The sequence below is a fragment of the Panthera uncia genome, unplaced genomic scaffold (genome assembly GCF_023721935.1).
Source record: "Panthera uncia isolate 11264 unplaced genomic scaffold, Puncia_PCG_1.0 HiC_scaffold_1392, whole genome shotgun sequence".
NCBI lineage: Eukaryota > Metazoa > Chordata > Mammalia > Carnivora > Felidae > Panthera > Panthera uncia.
The window spans coordinates 69031-89044 of record NW_026058022.1 but is presented as its reverse complement, the minus strand read 5'-3'; the positions used below and the strand labels follow the sequence as shown (position 1 = coordinate 89044).

The 20014-nt window shown below is 46.7% G+C and overlaps 1 protein-coding gene across 1 annotated transcript in view; it reads right to left on the bottom strand.

Moving 5' to 3' along the window:
• Nucleotides 1–4061: 4061 nt before the first annotated feature.
• Nucleotides 4062–20014, bottom strand: part of LOC125917003 (adenylate cyclase type 9) — an 84977-nt gene continuing 69024 nt past the window's right edge. Inside the window, exon 2 of the mRNA XM_049623263.1 lies at nucleotides 4062–5070. Coding sequence (XP_049479220.1) covers nucleotides 4826–5070 — 245 coding nt within the window. The 3' untranslated portion in view covers nucleotides 4062–4825. The remainder of the gene's footprint in view (nucleotides 5071–20014) is intronic.

Below are 20014 nucleotides of genomic sequence, written 5' to 3'. Positions count from 1 at the left end.
GAGCTAGTGACCTCAAAGGGAAAGTATTGCCCTTTTGATAACAGGACAGATGCTCCATGAATTGCCCCCATGTAGGCAAATCCACACCGTTAGCCTCATTACTGACTGTAAACATGTAGAAACTCCCTGTGTGCGTGCAGCCCCAGGGTTCTGAATAATAGATTGAGGTTAAATTCACAGAGACTGGGCGAGCAGGTGTCTTGTCAATGAGGTCCTTCACAGATGAACCGAGATGCTCTCACAGCTCACACACGCAGTTCACTAGTTAAGACTGATGTGATAAAAAACCATCCACATTTCGGTTTTCGTTTTTTTGCTCTTCGCAGAGACGTCAGACCAGCTATTTTTACTGGCATGTGTAGTCTCAATCCATCCATCATCCACAGCATTCATGGAGATGGAGCGGTAGACACCTACTGCAGAGCTCAGGTCACACTGCACGGGCCCAGGTGCTCCTGCTCCAATATCACATTTATGACATGGTCACGTCCCCTACAGCAAAATCTGAAGACCCTCCCTGGAGTCGGAACACACAGAGAAGGCAAGACCTTCCTGAGAGAGTCAGTGACTCCTTGTGGGCAAATCAAAGCAGAGATCTGTCTCCTCTTGTCCTTCTTGACCCCCCCACCCTGTGGTCAGCGTCCACTTCTCCACATGGAGTGAACAAACACATGTCCGGTAGTAAGTGAGCCTCCAAACCTAGCATTCATGGGCATGACTTCGGCTACTCTTCGCGGCAGCCCCGGGAGCTCGCCATCCACTATTTCACTGTGGACAGAGAAACTGAGTGACAAGGCTTTGGGAAGGCTCTTTGATTTTAAGTTCTGGCTCTTTCCGTGGTACTAAAGCTCCCTTCCATGACACTGACATTTAGAATCCTTGTCTCCTTCCCTGGCTCCCCTCTTGATTCCTCCTTCCTCTACTCCAAACCTTAGAGCTTTCTTTGCAAGCTCAGGCTCAGACAGCTGGGCGCTGTGGTGTTGGTCGAACCCGTCCCGCAACAGGCTATGGCAGGGCCTTCCTGATGAGAAACCCTCACTGCCCCACTCAAGAAGCCAAGACTTGGGCGTGGGAAGCGCTCCCTCTGATCTATGACATCAGGGCCAAACCCTTTATCCTTTGACGTCACTATTTTTTCTTGGTAGGTCATCACAGACGAGTTTATGAAACATTATGTAAAACTACCCCAGCTTTGAACTGGGAGACAACCTGCATGGGACACGCGTCGAGGGGGTAGACAAGAGTACTGTGTTGACATTACCTGCTCCTATTCAGTCCTGCTCGGGCTTCTGAGTGCGGTCCTACTTGTGGCCTAACTCTGCAGAGCTACAGCTCTCTGTGTCTCATTCAAGAATTAAAAACTTGGGGCGCCTGGGTGGCTGTCATTTAAGCGACCGACTTCTTGATTTCAGCTCAGGTCATGATCTCACAGTTTATGAATTTGAGCCCCGCGTCAGGCTCTGTGCTGACAGCAAGGAGCCTGTTTAGAATTCTCTCTCTCTCCCTCCCTCCCTCCCTCCCTCCCTCCCTCCCTCCCTCTCTCTCTCTCTGCCACTTCCCTGCTCATGTGCTCTCTCTCAAATAAATAAACTTTAAAAAAGAATTAAAAACGTAAGCCAAAAAACATTATAATTATCTACCACATGCCAGAGTGCACACTTGGGAAAAGCATACGTTATTTAACACTTGGGGCCCTCCCGCATTCAAAGAGCTCACAGGAAGCTGCCCAAGAAACAAGCAAACGGGTAGGTTACAGCTGAATGGACCTTGGATTTGGAGATGGGGAGACAGCACAGTTAGCCAGAGGGGTCACACACAGGAAGCTGCAGTTCCGCCGCCCGGGGCGAGGAAGAGAAGCCCAGAGGGAAGGGACGTGAGGAGCACCACGGGTGACAGGAGCGACGGGAGGACCAAGACACGCATGCTCTCACTTGAGGAATATTCACTCAACACCTTTCCCCAGTTTCTTGGTTCCTGCGAGAAGCTCCTTCCACTAGACAGTCATTCCTCCGAAAGGTGCTGCTTGAAAAAAGAAGTCTGTGGTCACCAAGGCCTGAGAGCACGGCCTCCGCATCCCTCTCTGGAGGCCCCAACGTGGCTGTCAGCACGCTAGAGGCTCTGAGCAGCCCTGGAGAAGAGAGACCCTTTCTCTTGCACACAGCCCCAGACTGCGCAGGTTTACGTGACCATACAACACTTTTCCGTACTTGATGCCTATTTCCGGCCTGAGAAACCACTGCTCAAGGGAAGGTACTTTCAAAGGACACAGTGCCTGGCACAGGCTCCTCCAACGAGCCGGGGCTTCCCACAGTGGGTGGGGAGATGCGAGGATGGTCACACAAACCTACATGAGAGCTGCGCTCGCTGGAGGAGGCAGCAGCAGCCACGAAGGGAAGAAGCGCGTTCCCAGGGAGAGTCGACGGACCCTGACGAAGGAGAAGGAGGAAGCAGTCAGTGCTTCCAGCTAACTAGAAAAACTGACCGGAGTACAGACCACGTAAGGCAAGAAACCAATGGCTCGTGTGAGGTGCTGACAGGTATTTGGGTTAAACCTGCCCTAAGAACCTATGAGCGGGCAGCCAGTATTTTTTCTGTTGTGCAAAAACTTACTCGAGGGAAGGCCTTACACGTACATTAGAGTGCATATAGCCCTTCAAGTAGACCTCAGTTTTCTGTCCTTCCAGCTCAGGACGATAGCTCTAAGGACTCCCTAAGTCACCCAGCGCTTTCTATTTGCAAGGCTTTCACAGAGGCCTGCTCTCACCTGATCCCGCACAAACCGAAGCAGAGGGGCGAGCCTGTGCCCCGCTGCCCTAGATCAGCAAGGCCTGGAGTGGAGACCGCGCCGTCCACCTCTCCACTCCAAGCGCAGGGCGGCCCTAGACTCAGATGCCATTACCCTCCCTGCACCATCAAAATGTCCCGAAGTTACACTTCAAGATCTTCCCTTCTGAAAGGGGCACAAAGATCTCCCACCACCCCAAATTCCTTTTGTCAGACACAGTTAACTTAATAGATCACAAGATTTTCAGAAAACTTTCAATGATTATTTGGAAAATTTATACACAGCAACAGAACACGCTAAATAGTTTTTGTCCAGATTTTAAAAATAAAGACATTTATATCTATAACTATAGCTATATACATATCACTAGAACAAGAAACGTTCTTTTGGGATAAGAGAAAACCTTTTTAGGGTAATTTAGCAGTGAATCGCTGTCACTAAAATTGGAAGGTATGTGCTACGGATAGAAACACACATACACGTAATCTAACGTATCAGGCAAACACAACAAATCATTCATTTTTGGATTTGAGCTCTATTTTTCTATTTAAATGCAGTTCAGTCTGAAGCCTGGAGGAAATAATTTCTCTCCAAATAACGAAACTGTACCTGGAAAAGGTGTTTTTAACGTCTCACCCCCCGACAATTCTCCCCTGGTTGTGTGCAGGGACAGCCCGTGAGCCCGGAGCTCCGCCTTCTGACCGCTGCAAGTCACTGCCCCACGCGAAGAGGCTGTCTTCAAAGTGTGCAGGCATTAAGGAAGTATCAGATACCTTAGCTGTCATGCACGTGCCAGAGCACATGGGGAAGAGGCGGTCTAGCACCCTACCCCGTGGGTCCTCAACCAGAGGGGGCTTCACCCTCCTTCATCCCTCAGGGGTCTCAGGGGTTACTGGGCACTGTCTGACATTCTTGGTCACCATAATGGGGGGAGGGGGCGCTCCTGGCACGTGATGGTGAAGGCCACGGATGGTGCTCAATGTCCCACTGGGCACAGGATGGCCCCCACCACGAAGAGTTACCTGGCCCGAAACGTTCCTAGTGCTGAGGGTGGCAAATCCCGCACTAAATTAACAAAGCGCACGCTAAAAATGGTATCAGAGTGCTGTTAATAAAACTGAGCACAATTACACAAAATAACTGGACGGCAGGGACTATGGATTCTGGCAGAAGGAAAGGACCTGGACGCCCACATTGTGGTCCCCTCTGAGCTAGCTCTCAAAGCGCTGAGTGAATGTAGACAAGCAGGGACACACTGGATTAAAGTCATAACACCAGGCCATCGTCCTGACCTGTTTGAGGACACAACAACACAGTGAAGTGGAACTGTCAACAGTGCCTCTCTCTCTCTCTCTCTCTCCTTCATTTTTTTTTTTTTTTTATTAAATGGAAACCTCAAATATTTCAACCGTAAAAATAAACCAGAGATACCAGTAGGGAAAATGAAATCAAATGTGGAAGCCGAGGAGCAGCTCATAAACTGGAGTGGTTTCAAATGCCCACGGTCCGTCTGCCATGTTAATCCCGTGGTAGTTTATTATAACAGAAATGGGCACTTCTAGACAGTCGCCAGGAGGTCTCTGTTCCAACAATGAAATATTACAACATTCCTGGCAAGAATGCACTCTTAAAGTGAGCTACGCCACAAGATTCATCCACACCAACAAAGTTAAAATAATCATAAGACATTGGATTTCAAGAGACGTTAGGAGCACTTGAGAAAATGGTGTCTGCAGTAGGATACGAACTAGCTCTACAAGCAAGATGCAAGAAGAATCCCCTTTACTGTCATTTATCATTAGCTTTCAAAAATCCCAAAAGACAGCGTAGGTCTCAGAAAAAGAAAATAACTCGAGTAAGAAGCAAATTGATGCAGCGTAGAAAGAAAATGGAGGTGCATATATGTCAAAAAAGCAAAGGTATTAAAAAAGGCAAAATGCTGCTGACTTCAGACTAAATTTAAAAACTGCAAAAACCAAATTGCAGGGCGTTCCAAGTCGTCTGCCACAGACCCAAAGGCCGCTTATCATTTCACATGTGCTACTGCAGAATTAATACAAAGTTTAAGAAGTAGGAAAAAAAAAAAAAACTAACCTTAAGGTTATCAAAGGTTTTGACAGTCTGCGCCAAGTCACTGACACTCCCTGGCGATGCTGTCCCCTGTCCCCTAGGGCCTGAGGACACCCGTGAGCCGTCAATGACCTCATAGCCAGAAAGCAAGGCCTCTGAACAGCTGCAACGAGACTCCTTCGCTCTCTGACCCGCTATCAGGTATGTCTTCAAACCTATGGATAAAAATTACAATCAGCACAGATGGAAACCACCGTTGGTTGAAATGCAGCTCGATCTTGCTCTCTATGCAGGACATGCTCCTGAAAAGTGGAGAGTAAAGTGAAAATATGAATGTCATATTTTACTACTGATTTCCGTGATCTTTTCAGAGACGTGCTGACTCGGGGAGAATGTCTGCCTCCAAAACACACCATTTTCTTATATCATGTTTTCTTTGAATTTTGGCTGCACATTTTCCCTTGAGGGCTGAAATGAGCATTAAAAACCTCCTCCATGAAAGGGTCACATGACCGCTTTGTGACAGCAGCCGAGCGGAATGACAGTCCACCCTAGACACTTGTTCGGTCAGTCTCTATGTAAGGGTGATCTAGAATATGGACCGCTTTACCATGTCAGGATTGCAAAACTGCCACGAAAAACGAGACCATAATGTGCACCAACAGGGGTAACTAAAACCTCCCTTGATTCAGATTATTAAGTATGGGTCTTCTGGTGGATCTAGAACATGGATTCTGTCAACCTGTACTCCGTGAGAATTTAATTCTCTCACAAAACCCTCATTAAAAAAAAAAAGTTAGTTAAATGGACAATTAACTGACATCTTTACAATTCTCGTTACAGGCTGAAATAACAGAAACATACGCCACACCATGAAGTAGCTCTAATGGGCAGGTAGCTCCCCGCTGTGGGTATTCAGAACTATCTGCTGAGAAAATACTAAGGAGCAGCTTTTTCAGACAGAACTCAAGCCATTTCTGAAAATGAAGCAAACCTTATTTAAATGAATCCATTGTTAGTCCTTACTGAAATTTGACGAGACTGCAAATTTGTTACGGGGAGTGGGAATGTATGTAATTTGTTTAAAAAACATTTATCGTAGGACTAAGGTATGTTGTTCCTAGAGAATAAAATCAAGAACACAATAGGTCCCTGTCCTGGAGAGTTATAAGCTCCAGCAGAAGGTGGTAATGGAAAAGCATCACACAAAGATTTGATCAAGAGGTGAGGTGTCTACACTCCTAAACCCATACAGGTACTTATATTCAGTACATTTTAAAAAATGCTTTAAAATTAATTACCTAATTACTTAAAGAAAGCGGGGGCAACATCTGGCTGGCTTAGTCTGTAGAGCATGTGACTCTTGATCTTGGGGTTGTGAGTTCAAGCCCCGCAATGAGGGTAGAGATTACTTTAAAAAAGTTAGCTGGGCGGTGCCTGGGTAGCTCAGTTAAGCGTCTGACTTTGGCTCACACGTCAGTGTGAGTCCTGCGTCGGGTTCTGTGCTGCCAGCTCAGAGCCTGGAGCCTGCTTTGGATTTTGTGTCTGGAGCCTGCTTTGGATTCTGTGTCTCCCTTTCACTCTGCCCCTCCCCGCTCATGCTCTGTCTGTCTGTCTGTCTCTCTCTCAAAAATAAATAAACATTAAAAAAATAAAAATAAAAATAAAAATAATTAGTTGGGGCACCTGGGTGGCTCAGTTGGTTGAGCATCTGACTCTTGATTTTGGCTCAGGTCCTGATCTCAGAGTTGTGGAATCGAGCCCTGCACTGGGCTCCCGACCAAGCATGGGGCCTGCTTGAGATTCTCTCCCTCTGCCCCTCTCCCTGGCTTGCACTCTCTCTTACTCTCTAAAATAAATAAGAAAGTAAGGAAGTACGTAAATAAATAAATAAAATACTTCTAAAAAATTAAACAACCTAAAGATCCTGAATCAATTGTCTTTCTTCATTTTATGGTTAGGACACCATTTCACCATTCAGTCAGTGGTCATCTACCTATATCCTCATAAAAATACTACGTGGTGTTTTCAAGTCACCTGTTCTGAAACTGAGAATTTGACAGGAGCCCTGGAAACACCCAGAGAAATCCCAGTGCACATCCAGGTCACAGGTGGAAATCCAAAGACTGAGATAAGTAACTTCAGCTGCTGACCCCAAAGGAGACCCTAAAATGCTCACTTTTAACTAAGGTCCTAAACTTCCGGATGTTTTTTTTTCTTCAACAAAACACACAATGTCCAGGATCAATCACATTCATAACGAAATATGTGTATAACCTTTAAATGGAAGCATGAACTTAAGAAGAAAAGAAAGAAAGAAAAAGAAAAAGAAAAAGAAAAAGAAAAAGAAAAAGAAAGAAAGAGAAAGAAATGGAAGCATCAACTGGAATGTGACAGAGGAGTAAAAGTACATTTGTATGAATTCCTCTGACTGCATCACAGATGACACTGAGCTCACTTGTCATTTTGCCTTGGGAGGGTCAAAAAATGAAATCTCTGGGGTGTCTGGGTGGCTCCGATGGCGAAGCATCACTCTTCATTTTGGCTCAGGTTGTGATCTCACGGTTCATGGGATGAAGCCCCATGTCTGGCTCGGCTCCTTGCTGACAGCACAAAGCCTGCTTGGGATTCTCTCCCTCCCTCTCTCTCTCTCTCTCTGTCCCTTCCCTGCTCATACTCTCTCTCTCAAAATAAATAAATAAACTTTAAAATGAAAACAAGGGCACATGGGTGGCTAGTCAGTTAAGCGTCCGACTCGGTTTCTGCTCAGGTCGTCATCTCACAGTTTGTAGGTTCAAGCCCCACATTGGGCTCCGTGCTGACAGTTCAGAGCCTGCATGGGACTTCTCTCTCTCCCTCTCTCTCTGCCCTCTCCCACTTGCTCTCTCTCTTTCAAAATAAATGAATAAACAACAAAAAATTAAAACAAAACAAAATAAAAACAAAAACACCACCTGTGTGAGCTAGCCAGAGAAAAGTTCTACTTCTGACCTGTTATGGAGGCTCCATGCTGGAAGAGCTTACAACTCCGTGGAAAGGCCCATTCCCCGGAACTGCTCTCATGGGCTCTCCCCTGACTGCACGACAGGCAGCGGGGCAGCAGGCGGGGAAGACCCGGGACAGCACGCGGTGCTGCTGCAGAAAGCCACCGAGGCAGGGGTGGAAGGAGGGAGGCGGGGGGAGGAAGGTAGGGTGTGAGGAGCTACCACTGCTCTCGGTTCTTTCAAACGCAGGAAGAGTCCCCGGTAAGGCAACTGCCCACCCCCACCACGCAGCCCCAGACCTGCAAGCTAGTAAGGGAGGACTTCCCGGGAGGTGTGACGACTAAGGCAGACACGAGGCCGAGCCAGCCGACCGCAAGAGCTACAGACTCTGCCACACAGATACACGCATGAAGCTGAAGCCACACTTGAAAGTCGAGGCGTGCCCCTCACCAGGGGACGTGAGCAACCCGGGCCAGCCCTGCATCACAAGCTCTGACGCCGCAGGGGGTGCGCATCCCCGAGGCTCGCTGCCGCTCCTCCCGCCTGTGACTACCTAGTCGCTGCTCATTCATCACGCACCAAGGTGTCCACCATACGCTGTGATAGGTGCGTTCACGCAACAGGCGTGAACACGTCAGCCATGACCCCTACCTGAATGCAGCTGTCACCTGAGCGGTGATCTAGACATTGGGCACGTGTGAGTACAAAGTCCTAGGACAAGGAAGTGAGGGTGCCCTGGGAAGCATAGGAGGGTGGCGCCTTGCAGACCAGGGGGTGGTAAGGGAAGCCTCTGGAGGAAGGGCCCTCCAAGCTGAGGGTTGAAAGATGCGGAATGAAAGCCAACAGGGCCAGGGCCTGGGGCAGCTGCCATCAGGCCGTGGGTGTTGCTGTAAGGGGTTGTGAACAAGCCCTGCAGAAAGGGAGCCTTCGGCAGGCAGAGCTGAGAGATGGAAATGAGTTTAGTATGGCTGGAACAGAGAATACATGTGGGAGAGCGGCCGGGGAGGAGCAGGGGCCCGTGCAGGGCACCACATAGACCAGCTCCGGGAGTCTTCAGGCTGGGGGCCACGAGGCGTGTAGGGGGAGATGGTAACGGGAGCATGAGGCTGAGGAGAGGCCAAGGAGCTGTGGAAACGCCAGCCGCAGTGGGTGATAAGGGAGTCAGGGGACACGGCAGTCAGGGAGTAGCGGTGGCGACAGGAACCCACCTTCCCCAAAGCATAGTGGTGGTAGCAACACTTCTACAACGGGCCACGCAGAGATGGGTGAGCGCGTGCATTCTGCAGAGGGGCCCTCGGGCTCGGGCCTGCCACCGCTCCACCTGGTGACGTGGAGCAAGAGAAGACACCTCATCATAGTGAGGCTGGGAAGAGGACTTGCTCCCTAGGGCTGACGCAAAGACTGAGTCACACGCACGAAGCCTTTACAACAGTGCCTGACACACAGTAAAACAGTAACACCGGCTATTATTCTCAACGTGCGTGTTTGACCTGCTTATCACTGGGAGTCTTCTCCATGTTCTTTCTATGTATAAAAACATTTGAGGAACTGTTAAATCCACAGTTGCTCTTTGTTTCCTACGCAAATTTTTCTTTAGGGAGAGCCCCTGATGACCCACAATGCTGCTAGTGTTTCAAAGATCTGATGTGTTTATGTGTCCACAACAGGCAAAATGGGTAAACCCATTAAGTGTCCATACTTCAATGTGGAAAGCCAAATTTAAAGTAAAACTTTTTGCCAAAACTAGAGCGAAACCGGCCCGATAAAGTAAGGCGGCCTGGTGTGAACTATCCCAGCAACGTATCAGGACTGGACAACTGAGCCCCAGTGTCATCAAAGTCTTTAGTGAAAAGAGTTTATAAGAGAGAAGGATTTAATGAGTAACCACAATACACATGGACTCTGGGGTCCAAGTTCAAAAGAATGGCTCTCTTGGAGCAGAAGGTCAAAATAAGGCAGCTAAATGATTTATTTTGTTAAGTATAAACAGGAGATTAATAAGATTTCTTATATTCCTTCTCGGTAGTTGATTTTAAACCTCACCAGCATTGATGCCTTTTTTCATCAGCGTGGGTTTGCAGAGGCTAGAGAAGGGGGGACATGTTTCCTACCATGCTTCTACCTGGAGGAGGGGCTGGTCTGTGGCTGTGTGCATGAAGGAGACTGATGCGGTTAACGTTCTTAAGCACATCATCAATTCTTTGAGGATGAAAATTGTCACGTGCACAAAATCAGTGCTTAGTTTTGGTGATCGTAGCGTAATTTGAGTGTATGCCAAAATCCACTTTGGAAAAGAAAGACTACTGAGGCCTTCTTTCTTTATCATGGTCTTTTCCTGCAGGGACCTTGCTTTGGAATGAGACAGGCTCCATCACCCAGAATCAAGGACCTGAATGTCAGTTTAGCAGAAAGAGGAGAATGATCAGGAAGGAAAGGATGTTTTGAGACACAACCCTGGGAGTCAGCAGCATAACAAAGGCCTAGGCACCTGCATCACTCATGACTTGAAACAATAAACCTAAGAGAGGCAATTGGTTTGGCCTAGTTCATAAACATTCTGAAAAGTTACTCCACTTTGTATTCCATTTTTCTTCATAACTAGGTCTGCAATGGCTGACTAGCATGAGGATTATTTAAACTAAAATACAGTCAGTCAATAAGGAAAATAAAGATTAAAAGGGTACCTAATCTGTTAAATAACCAGGTTCTATAAAACTATAGATACAATATTTCATAACTGTCTGTTGCTTCTGGTTAAGAAGACCAGAAGTTTTGGTGTGGAAAACAAAACATTTTTCACCCTGTTAACATTAAAACACTCTCGATGGGTCTCTGTCCTTTCTGCTCCTACGTAAAACCACTAATCACAAGGACTGATTCATCCTGGTTCCCGCAACACTTGACAATAAATCACAAGTTCCTACGGTGAATGGGTGTTGGTAAAACTTAACCTCTTTTTAAAAAATGAAGTCCCACATAATAAAATATGAAACAGCCACTCAAGCAGGTGAAAGAAACAAAGGGTGGGCACCATGCCTGTTTAACTTGGTTTTGACTAAAACTTTAGGCTAACAAAACAAACTTTTGAACACACACACACACACACACACACACACACACAGACGCTCTTCATCCTGCTCTGGGAACAAGTGCTTTCTGCACCCAGCTTCCCTCTCTCTACTGGTAATAAGTAAATATGCTGCCATCACAGCCAAATGTGATGACCAGGCACTTAGTGACCGTGTTCCCATGTACTGTCTTCTTCACTTGCAAATTTGGCCTTACTAAATGCTATTCCGCTATGTGCTATGTTGCCGAGTATTAACACTGCAGAGTCCAGTGGTGAAAACTTCAGAGATCCATTCCACTCACCTCTAAAACACTCTTGAATTATGGTTTCATGCCACAGGCCTTCACAAAGGCTACAGAAGTAAGTTCTTTGAAGGAAAACATTTGACATACCCATAAAGAGCCCACCAGGTACTATCTCATTCATCATGTGCTCAGTTCACTTACCCAACAAACTGACTATTTATTGAGTACTTACAGAGGGTTAGGAACTAGACAGAGGTATTCAAGGGAATGGAGAGGAAAAAAAGAACACTCTGGTTTTAGAGACTGAGCGTGGGTTGAAAAGCGTGACTTAAACACTGGACTCCAGTTCCCTCATCTGTAACATGGAAACACTAGGAACACAACAGTAATAGTGTCTCACAGAGCTCTTGTGAGCATTAAATGAGTTGACACACATAAAAAGGGAGAGACGGTGCTCTTCCTTAGAGCCTCTTCAGCAGCAACTCAGGAGTAAACTGAGGAAAGGCGGGAAGTGATGTTCACAAAAAATTCAACTGGGGCATGGAAGGATGTCAGTGAATGTGAGGACAATGAGTAAGTGATTACACACATCTACGAGAAGACAGAATTACACGCATTCAGGTCTGTGTGCTGATGGGATGTTCACACGTGACAAAGGCTTTCTAACAGTGAGTTTTAGAAAACTAACCAAAAATACGAAGGTCTATGATAACTATCTTGGAATACTGTAAAATAACGTAATGTAAATAATCAGAAGAGGCCGTGAAACAAGAGGGCTAAAAGGAAACGTGTCAGGAGCCGAAAGAGAGCAACAGTAGATGGTAATTCACCAGAGGGTAACATGGGGCAACACCAGACATAAGGGAGCATGTCAGCTTGAGTCGGAAGCAGGCACAAGAGGAGTCACAGACTCCTCTTTCTTTCCCCCAGGGAACTGAGAAATCACAGCTGATTTCAATAGTTAATAGTTAAACTAATAACTTAAGAGTTGCAGATTTAAGTACAGAACATAGATGATGAAAAAGAGATTCTAGGAACAAAAGACTCAATTTATGATCTGAGGATGGTGGCAGCCAGTACCTGAAAAAGAAAACCAAACAAAAGAATACGTTGAAAATAGAAATAAAGCCATGTGACTGATGCCCAGAGAGAGACGCCGGTCCCCAAAGGCCATGAAGCGTGTGACTCCACTTCTATGAAATGTTCAGAAGAGTTGCATCCATGGAGACGGGAAGCAGATGACTGGTTGCCAGGGGCGGGGGGGGGGGGGAGAAGGGTGGTCGCCAGGGGCGGGGGGAGGGGGGCACAGGGTTTCCTTCTGGGGTGATGAAAATGTTCTACAGTTAGCAGAGATGGCTGCACAACTCTGCGAATGTACGAAAAACCAGAGAATTGTGTGTGCTGGAGTGGTACGTTGTATGGCGTGTGGATCATACCTCAGGGTGGGTGGTTTGGTTTTTTTTTAAAGAAAGTTATGTGAATTTCAAGATGCAACCATTCTGAGATACAGAGAAGAGGTAAGGCCAGTACAGAATACACACACCATCCATGGGAATTCAAGGTAAAGGAGTGGGCGGTGGCAGGTAAAAGAAAAACAGAAAGACTGGGAAGTAGCTAACAGGCCAAAGTTAGGGTAGGAAAACATATATGTATAAGAAAGGCTGAATCACCCTGAATAACCAAAAACTCGACGTGGCAAGAGCCCAGAAGTCTGGAAGAGATTAAACAAAACAAAACACAACTGTGACCTTCACGAGCTACCTCCCAGGATCATCAGATTTGCACCCTTGACAGCTGCAGTGTAATCCCAGGGAGCCAGGCGACACCCGGGCCCACTGTCTGCTGTGACTACCGACCTCTGCCTCCACTCCATGCGCGGCACAGAGCCCGCGGGTCGCTCACAGAGACAGAGGGAAGGCTCGGCTCAGCTTCCCTGGCTGCCTGGCTTCCCTGGCTGCCTTCAACACCGTTGTTCGCTTTTCAGCCAGACTAGATTCATTTGCAAAGGCATTTCCTTCGGCCACAGGGTCAGGCTACCCGCAGAGACACTTCCTGTGAGCATCTTCAGCTGGGAAAAGGGCAACATAGCCAGCCTCACCTTACCGCACCTGGAAGGGTCCCACCATGCAAAGAAAAACATGCAATTCTTAAAATTCCTGCTTAGCCTTCCCTGGGAGTGGCCACACCTGTGCCTTCATCACCTGTTTCTGCATAGAAATGCTGATCCGGCCTTCCAGCTGGACTCCAAATCCCATCTGCAGTACCACCACGTGCTTGCTGTGAATTTCCTCACTTTTCAAGTCAGTTCTCAATTCACATCAAGGTTGAACGTCATCCTCTCTCTTTTGAGGAGCGTTTTGCATGCCGGCCGGAACAGGGACCAAAACAGCTTCCCCAACTGCATCTCCTTGTTCCCCAGAGCACATGGCACACTCGCTCAAGCCACGACAACGGAAAAACCCAAAACCCCTATTTTCTGATCAAGAAGCTGTATCTTGTCTGGCATCTCTGATGTCTCTCATTTCATTTCAGCACCGGAGGCAGTGTCTCTAGACCTTCCCCAGAAGATCCAAAGCTGTGCTTGTGAGGTCTGTCTTTAATAATCTTACAAGTGCTGCTGGGTGTGAGGTGAGAAGCCAGAGTGGGGCCACACTGCCACGGGGGAGGCCACAGGCCGGGTGACTAGCTCTCCCAGGCCAGCCTCCCGCCACAATCTATGCCTCCAGAACATCACAACTATGTTGTACACTCCTGAAAAAGCGAAACTGAAAGCAAAACCAAGGCAGTGGGGAGAGAGTGCCCACGTGGGAGAAGAGGACAGGGGACAGGGCACATCGACACACAGAGCTGGGGTGACAATCAACAGCCCCTCGTCCACCAAAGCAGGTGGAGAAGTCTTCAGCAGTCGCCTGTCCTGGACTGGAAAGTGGAGGTCTGCTATAGAACCTGAAGGACAGACAGAAGTGCATTCAGATTCCCCAGGGAAGGAAGGTTCCGGACAGGGCAGCAAGTCGCTCCCTGCCCGGAAGTGCCAGCCCCAAACCACACAGCCGGGTGCTTGGGGAAGGAATACATGAAGAGCAGCAGATAACCCCTCAGGAGAAGAAAGAATTATTCTGAGCAACACTAGACTCAAAACACAGAAACACACACTGAGGACCTCACGTAAAATGTGGTGGCCACAGTCTCAACTTTGTATTGTCTAACTGAAATGTGCTGAGGGAGTAGAACTTAATTTTCTTAAACACACACACGCGATAAAGAATCATAATGCACACTTTAAGATCTTGCAATATTGGTCAATTATACCGCAATGAAGCTGAAAAAATTAATTACAAGAAACACAGAAATATACTAAAATATTAAGAGGAAAATGGATAATGGGAAATACTTATTTTGTAAATTATGTATTTTTGTTATTTATCTTTAAAATAAGTGTGAATATTTGAATTTTTTTACAAAATGTCTTAGACATAGAGACATGTAAGGAAAAATAGGCTGAGCATCAGGGTCCCACCAGTTAAGAAATAAAATGTCATCTGCCCTGTTAAGGCTCCCCGTGGACTTTCCTCCACTGCAAACCCTTCTCCCCAACAGAGCACATAACTATTCTGAATCCCAAGTTGCTATGCTGTGTAATGCTAAACAATATGCAGCATTAAAGGGTTTTTTTTTATTTGAATAAATGACATTTTATAAGTTTTCCTGTGAAAGTTGCTTTTTCTGGCTAAGCATTGTGTTTGAGATTCATCCTTATGGAACTGAATGAATTGCATTCATTTATTTTCGATACCATGAAGCTTCCCACTGAATAAATATACAACAATTTAAAAAAGAAAAACTGAAAGTATTAAATTAACACTACAAACTGTGTTCTGTTAAAAATAAAGAAATACGATAAACAGGGCAAATATACACTTAACACAAAAATACCACTGATCAAAGAATACATCATAAATACAAATTTAATAAAGAAATGGGACTTATGTGGACAAGTTTTAAAAAAAAAAAATCAGGGGAAGAGATCGAGGCTGAGAGAAAAGTTGCTGGAAACAAGTGCACAAAATCAAGCTCAGGGTGGCAGGGCCAGGCTCCACAAAATCACACTGAAATGGAAAAAAAACAAAAAAAAGAGAGAGAGAGGGAGAAATGAAATAAAAGGAATACAGAGCTCTTCAAACTGCAAGTTAACAAGGCTGAGAGTTAACAACTCCATCGTCCCTGGTCAAGAAAGTCCTCATGACCACTGCAGATCTAGGCCGATATGCCTGCCACTTACCCCAATTAACAAAGGGACAGAGGGCCCCGGGGAATAAACCAGGACCGGGCTGACTCACAACCAGGTTAGAGGCAGACAGAGGAGGCCCAGTCAGGTTATGGGCTCGGCAATACGGCTCGGCCCGATATTTCGTCCACGCACAGCTGGACTTAGAGATATGAGAGGTGGAACCAGAGGAGAAAGTTCTGGATGGTTCCAGAAAACCAAAGAGGCTTGCATCAAAACCCTGAAAGCAACTGAAAGTGATGAGATACTACGAGAAGTGAGTTACTGGAGTGTATTACAGGGATCTAGACCCAGCTGTCCAAAAGAACAGCCCACGATGATGGAAATGTTCTACGGCTGTCGCGGGGGAGTCACCAGCCACAAGTGGCTGCTGAGCACTCAAAATGTGGCTAGTGTGAGTTGGAGAGATGAATTTCCAATGTTTTTTTCATTGTAACTTAAATTTTCAAGAGCTACATGTGGCCAGCTGCTACTGTACTGAATGGTGAAGATCTACATCCTTCCTTACTAGAGAGAAGGGACGGACTGGCAACAGAAAGCTCTTTCTTAACTTTGTTAAATAGAGAAGGGGTGTAAGAACTACCTGAAGAAAAATGGGTGGAATAAAGAGGACAACTGCATGTGAAACCAGTTAAGTACTGACTTTTATCTGTTACAGACGACATTTAGCAGCAAGTGCAAGGGAGAAATCACGCTTGTACACTAACAGCAGGGGAGCAGACTGGAAATGGGATAGGAATGGATACTGTATCAAACAAAATGGTAGGATCATCTCTAGGAAAAGAGGAGACAAGCACTGAATATATTCCAAAAAGATGAAAATAGATTGAAAAGGTAAGTTCAAATATCTAATTCAGACCCCATCGTACATAGCTCAACCTTCCTTGACATATATTATCCCTTAAAAAATGTTTTTCACGTGCCTATTTAGAAGATGTGCCGTATTTTCCACATTTTATACACTTCACCTTTTACTACATGATTCCTAAAAGCAGTCTGTGAAACGAACGCGGGACCTCTCTGATCTCTCACACCCATTAAAAGCAACACATGTAATAAAACACACCACTGAACACATTGCCATTTCGTGGGGGTTCTCTCTGACTCCACGGGGCTTGAATGTTTAACTAGGCACACAGCCACAGTGCTAACAGGATTTGGCACACACTGCTGAGCCAGACCAGGCCAAGGTTTCAGGAGTCACTGACCCTTCTGCTGAGGCTTCAGCCCCGGGCAAATTAGTAAAGCAGGTAAACAAACTCTGGCCACCTTGGCCGACCTCCCCTTTCTTTCTGCCTCTCCAGGATCCCACTGCCTCCAGATGCCTCTCCTTCCAGCCTATGTACTGGGTGAGCGCTCACCAAGCAGCCAGGCATGATCAAGGGTCTTGTGAGCACCATGAAATCACACAAGCTGAGACCAGGGACTCCTGCCCTCTTCTTCCACAAGCCCCGGTGTCACATGACTTATTTGCATATTATGCCTTCCTGACCTGCACGCAGGTGACAACATCTAGTGCCCAGTCATATCTCAGATATTCTTGTATCACATGATGTTGCCTCCCGCCAAAGTGGCAGGCTCCAGCACAAAACTCTGTTTCACCTGGGATCATCACAAATCATGATGCTCCTGTTGGGTTCTTTGAAAGATTTCAAATTCCTTGAGAACCCATAATAACATGTTCCTAAAACCATAGGTTCTCAACCCGATCAGACCCAATGGCTCCTTTTTATTACATTTTTATTACATACTTCATTTGTAATGTCCTCTTTACCATCCTAAATAAAATTAAATTTATGGACAGTATATAACCCTTAATCACGGAGACCGCTAAAAAAAAAAAAAAACACCTCTAACAACTTCCCAAACACCTCTCTGTGCAGCCTTGCTTCAAGCCACCCTAGAATGCAGCAGTGGGTGCCTGGCAAAGGCAGGGCAGCAGCAGAGCCCCCGTCCTGTGGCTCTCTTCCCAAACCTGCCCCTGCCAAGAGAGAACCAGCTTGAAGGCTAAAAATTCCACAATCCTGTATGCGTGTATCTGCTACATGATTGTATATATAACGCATGAGTATGTATGAACGTATCTGCCTTGATTTAAAAAGGAAACTATTTCTTAACTTACCCTACTCATTCTTTCAACAAATAAAGTGCTCCTGAGATCTGCCAAGAATGTGGAGAGTCCTATTACAAATGCTAACAATACCTTACATTTGACTATGCCTTACTGATCTCAGCACCTACAGTGCCTAGCTGAAGCCCTAACACAAAGGACATTCAGGTACGTGAAGAACTGAATCACTTCTGTAAAGTAGTGGTCCATGTGCAAACAGTAGGAACATCAAGGAAGGGCAGAATAAAATTCTGAAAGTCCTGTAACTTCTCTGGAGGTTGAATTACAGAGTAACTTTCCTTACACAATGAGGAACAGGAAGTTACTTGTCTGTTGATTCTACCTGCTCACCCACTACACGCCAGCCTAGACACTGACGATAAAACCGCGAGCCTAGTATACACCAGCCCTGACGCCAAGGAACCAGCAGCGGGAAGGGTGAACGGGTGCTCAAATCACCAGCTGTGAATAAGGACGTGAAGGAAACAAAGGGTTCCTGCCACTGATAGCAGCAAGTGAACAGGAGGGCTCGTATGGATACTGGAGATACTTCCATGAAGAGAAGGTGGGGGGAGTACAGATGTCAGTGATGAGAAGGAGCAGGTCATGGTGTGGGCCTGGGGAGGCCACGCTCGAGGGGGGACCGGTATAGAAAAGATCATCATATCTTCTCCTGGCTGAAAGAGGGCCACAGACAGGAAGCTGGAGGGGCGGGCAGGGCCCTGGAGCCGCTGAGAACCTTCTGAGTCAGGTGCTAGGCCTGTGGAAGGCTTCGGCAGATTTGTAAGCTTACAGGTGCACAATCCGATTTTCTTTCTTTTTTTGCATTTTAATTTTCAAAAACTTTGTAATTTGGGGGCCCTGAGTGGCTCAGTCGGTTAAGCGTCCGACTTCAGCTCAGGCTTGCGGTTCGTGAGTTCAAGCCCCGTGTCAGGCTCTGTGCTGACATCTCAGTGCCCAGAGCCTGCTTCAAATTCTGTGTCTCCCTCTCTCTCTCTATCCCTCCCCACTTGCACTCTCTCTGTCTCTCTCTCAAAAATAAACACTAAAAAAAAAATTTTTTAAAAACTTTGTAATTTGAACTAACGTATACATACAAAAAAGTTCCAGATATAGTACAAGGAGTTCCCTCATATTCCTCACCCCACTTGTCCTAACCTTATTGTACTACGTCAAGCACAGAACAGTAATCAAGAACAGGAAATTAACATCGGTACAATATTATTAACTAGACTACAGACTTTATTCAAATTTGAACAATTTTTGGTCTGATTTCTGTTCCAGGATCCCACAAGCCTGGACTGCCTTTTTTAAAAACCACTCTGCTATAGGCGATAAATGAATGGCTTGGGAGGTATCAAGAGCAGTAGCAGGAAAAATAAAAATTAAAAAGAGTAGTAGCAGGGACTCATTCCCAGGTTGTTGGTGTGGCCCAGGCAAAGGGTTAGCAGTGGGGCCTGGCCTCGAGGACAGCAGGATGAAGCAGACAGACTTAAAATGTAACATCCAGGCAGAACAGGTAAGTCTGTGCCAACAGACTAGTTGGGGGGGGGGGGGGGGGAGAAAGAGAACAAGGATGACTCCCTGGGTTCTGCCCAAAGTAAATGGGTGAAAATATATTTACTGGGTTAAGACGAAGCAGGTAGGGGCGTCCGGGGGGCAGCTGAGCATCCGACTTCAGCCCAGGTCATGATCTCACGGTTCACACGTTCAAGCCCCACATCGGGCTCTGTGTGGACAGCTCAGAGCCTGCAGCTGCTTCAGATTCTGTGTGTCTCTCTCTCACCGGCCCTCCCCTGCTCACGAAGCAGGTAAAGGTTTTAGGGACAAGTTCAGAGGCTCAGTTTTGGGCCCCTTAAGTTTAAAATGCCTATGAAATGGCCATACGAAGATGTCAAGGGGGCAGCCAAATCATTCCAATCAGAGGGAAGATCTGGGCTAGAGAGATGTCTCTACTACCATGCTGGAGAGGATGAAAAGAAAGAAAGGGCCAGGAAGTAAGTGTAGAGACCTTCCAGGTCGAGAGACGGTGTGGTGTGGGGGATCCAGCAACAAAGTCTGAAGGGGGATAAGTGGGGTCAGAGGACAGTAAGACAAGCAAGACCTAAGAAAGCCAAGACAGGAGAGTGTCTCGAGGAGAAGGAATGGGCCACTACGTCGAGTAGGACGTGGCTAGAAAAGTGATCCTGCTTTTGGCAGTAGGAAGACTGCTGATACCGTGACATGCAGAGACACAGCTGGGTGATGGAGAACACAGGCCAGGCCTGGGGCGGGGCAGGGCAGGATAGTGGTGACATGAGAAGTGGAGAAGGCCGTGTGCTCAATCCTAGAGAGAAGTCTGGCCACAAAGTACGGCGGAGAGGTAGGCGATGTGGCATCCTGCGAGGATCCATGCAGGGCGAAGGTGCTGGAAACTGTTGTGGGCTGACGGAATAGCCCAGTAGAGGGGAGAGATTACAGATGAG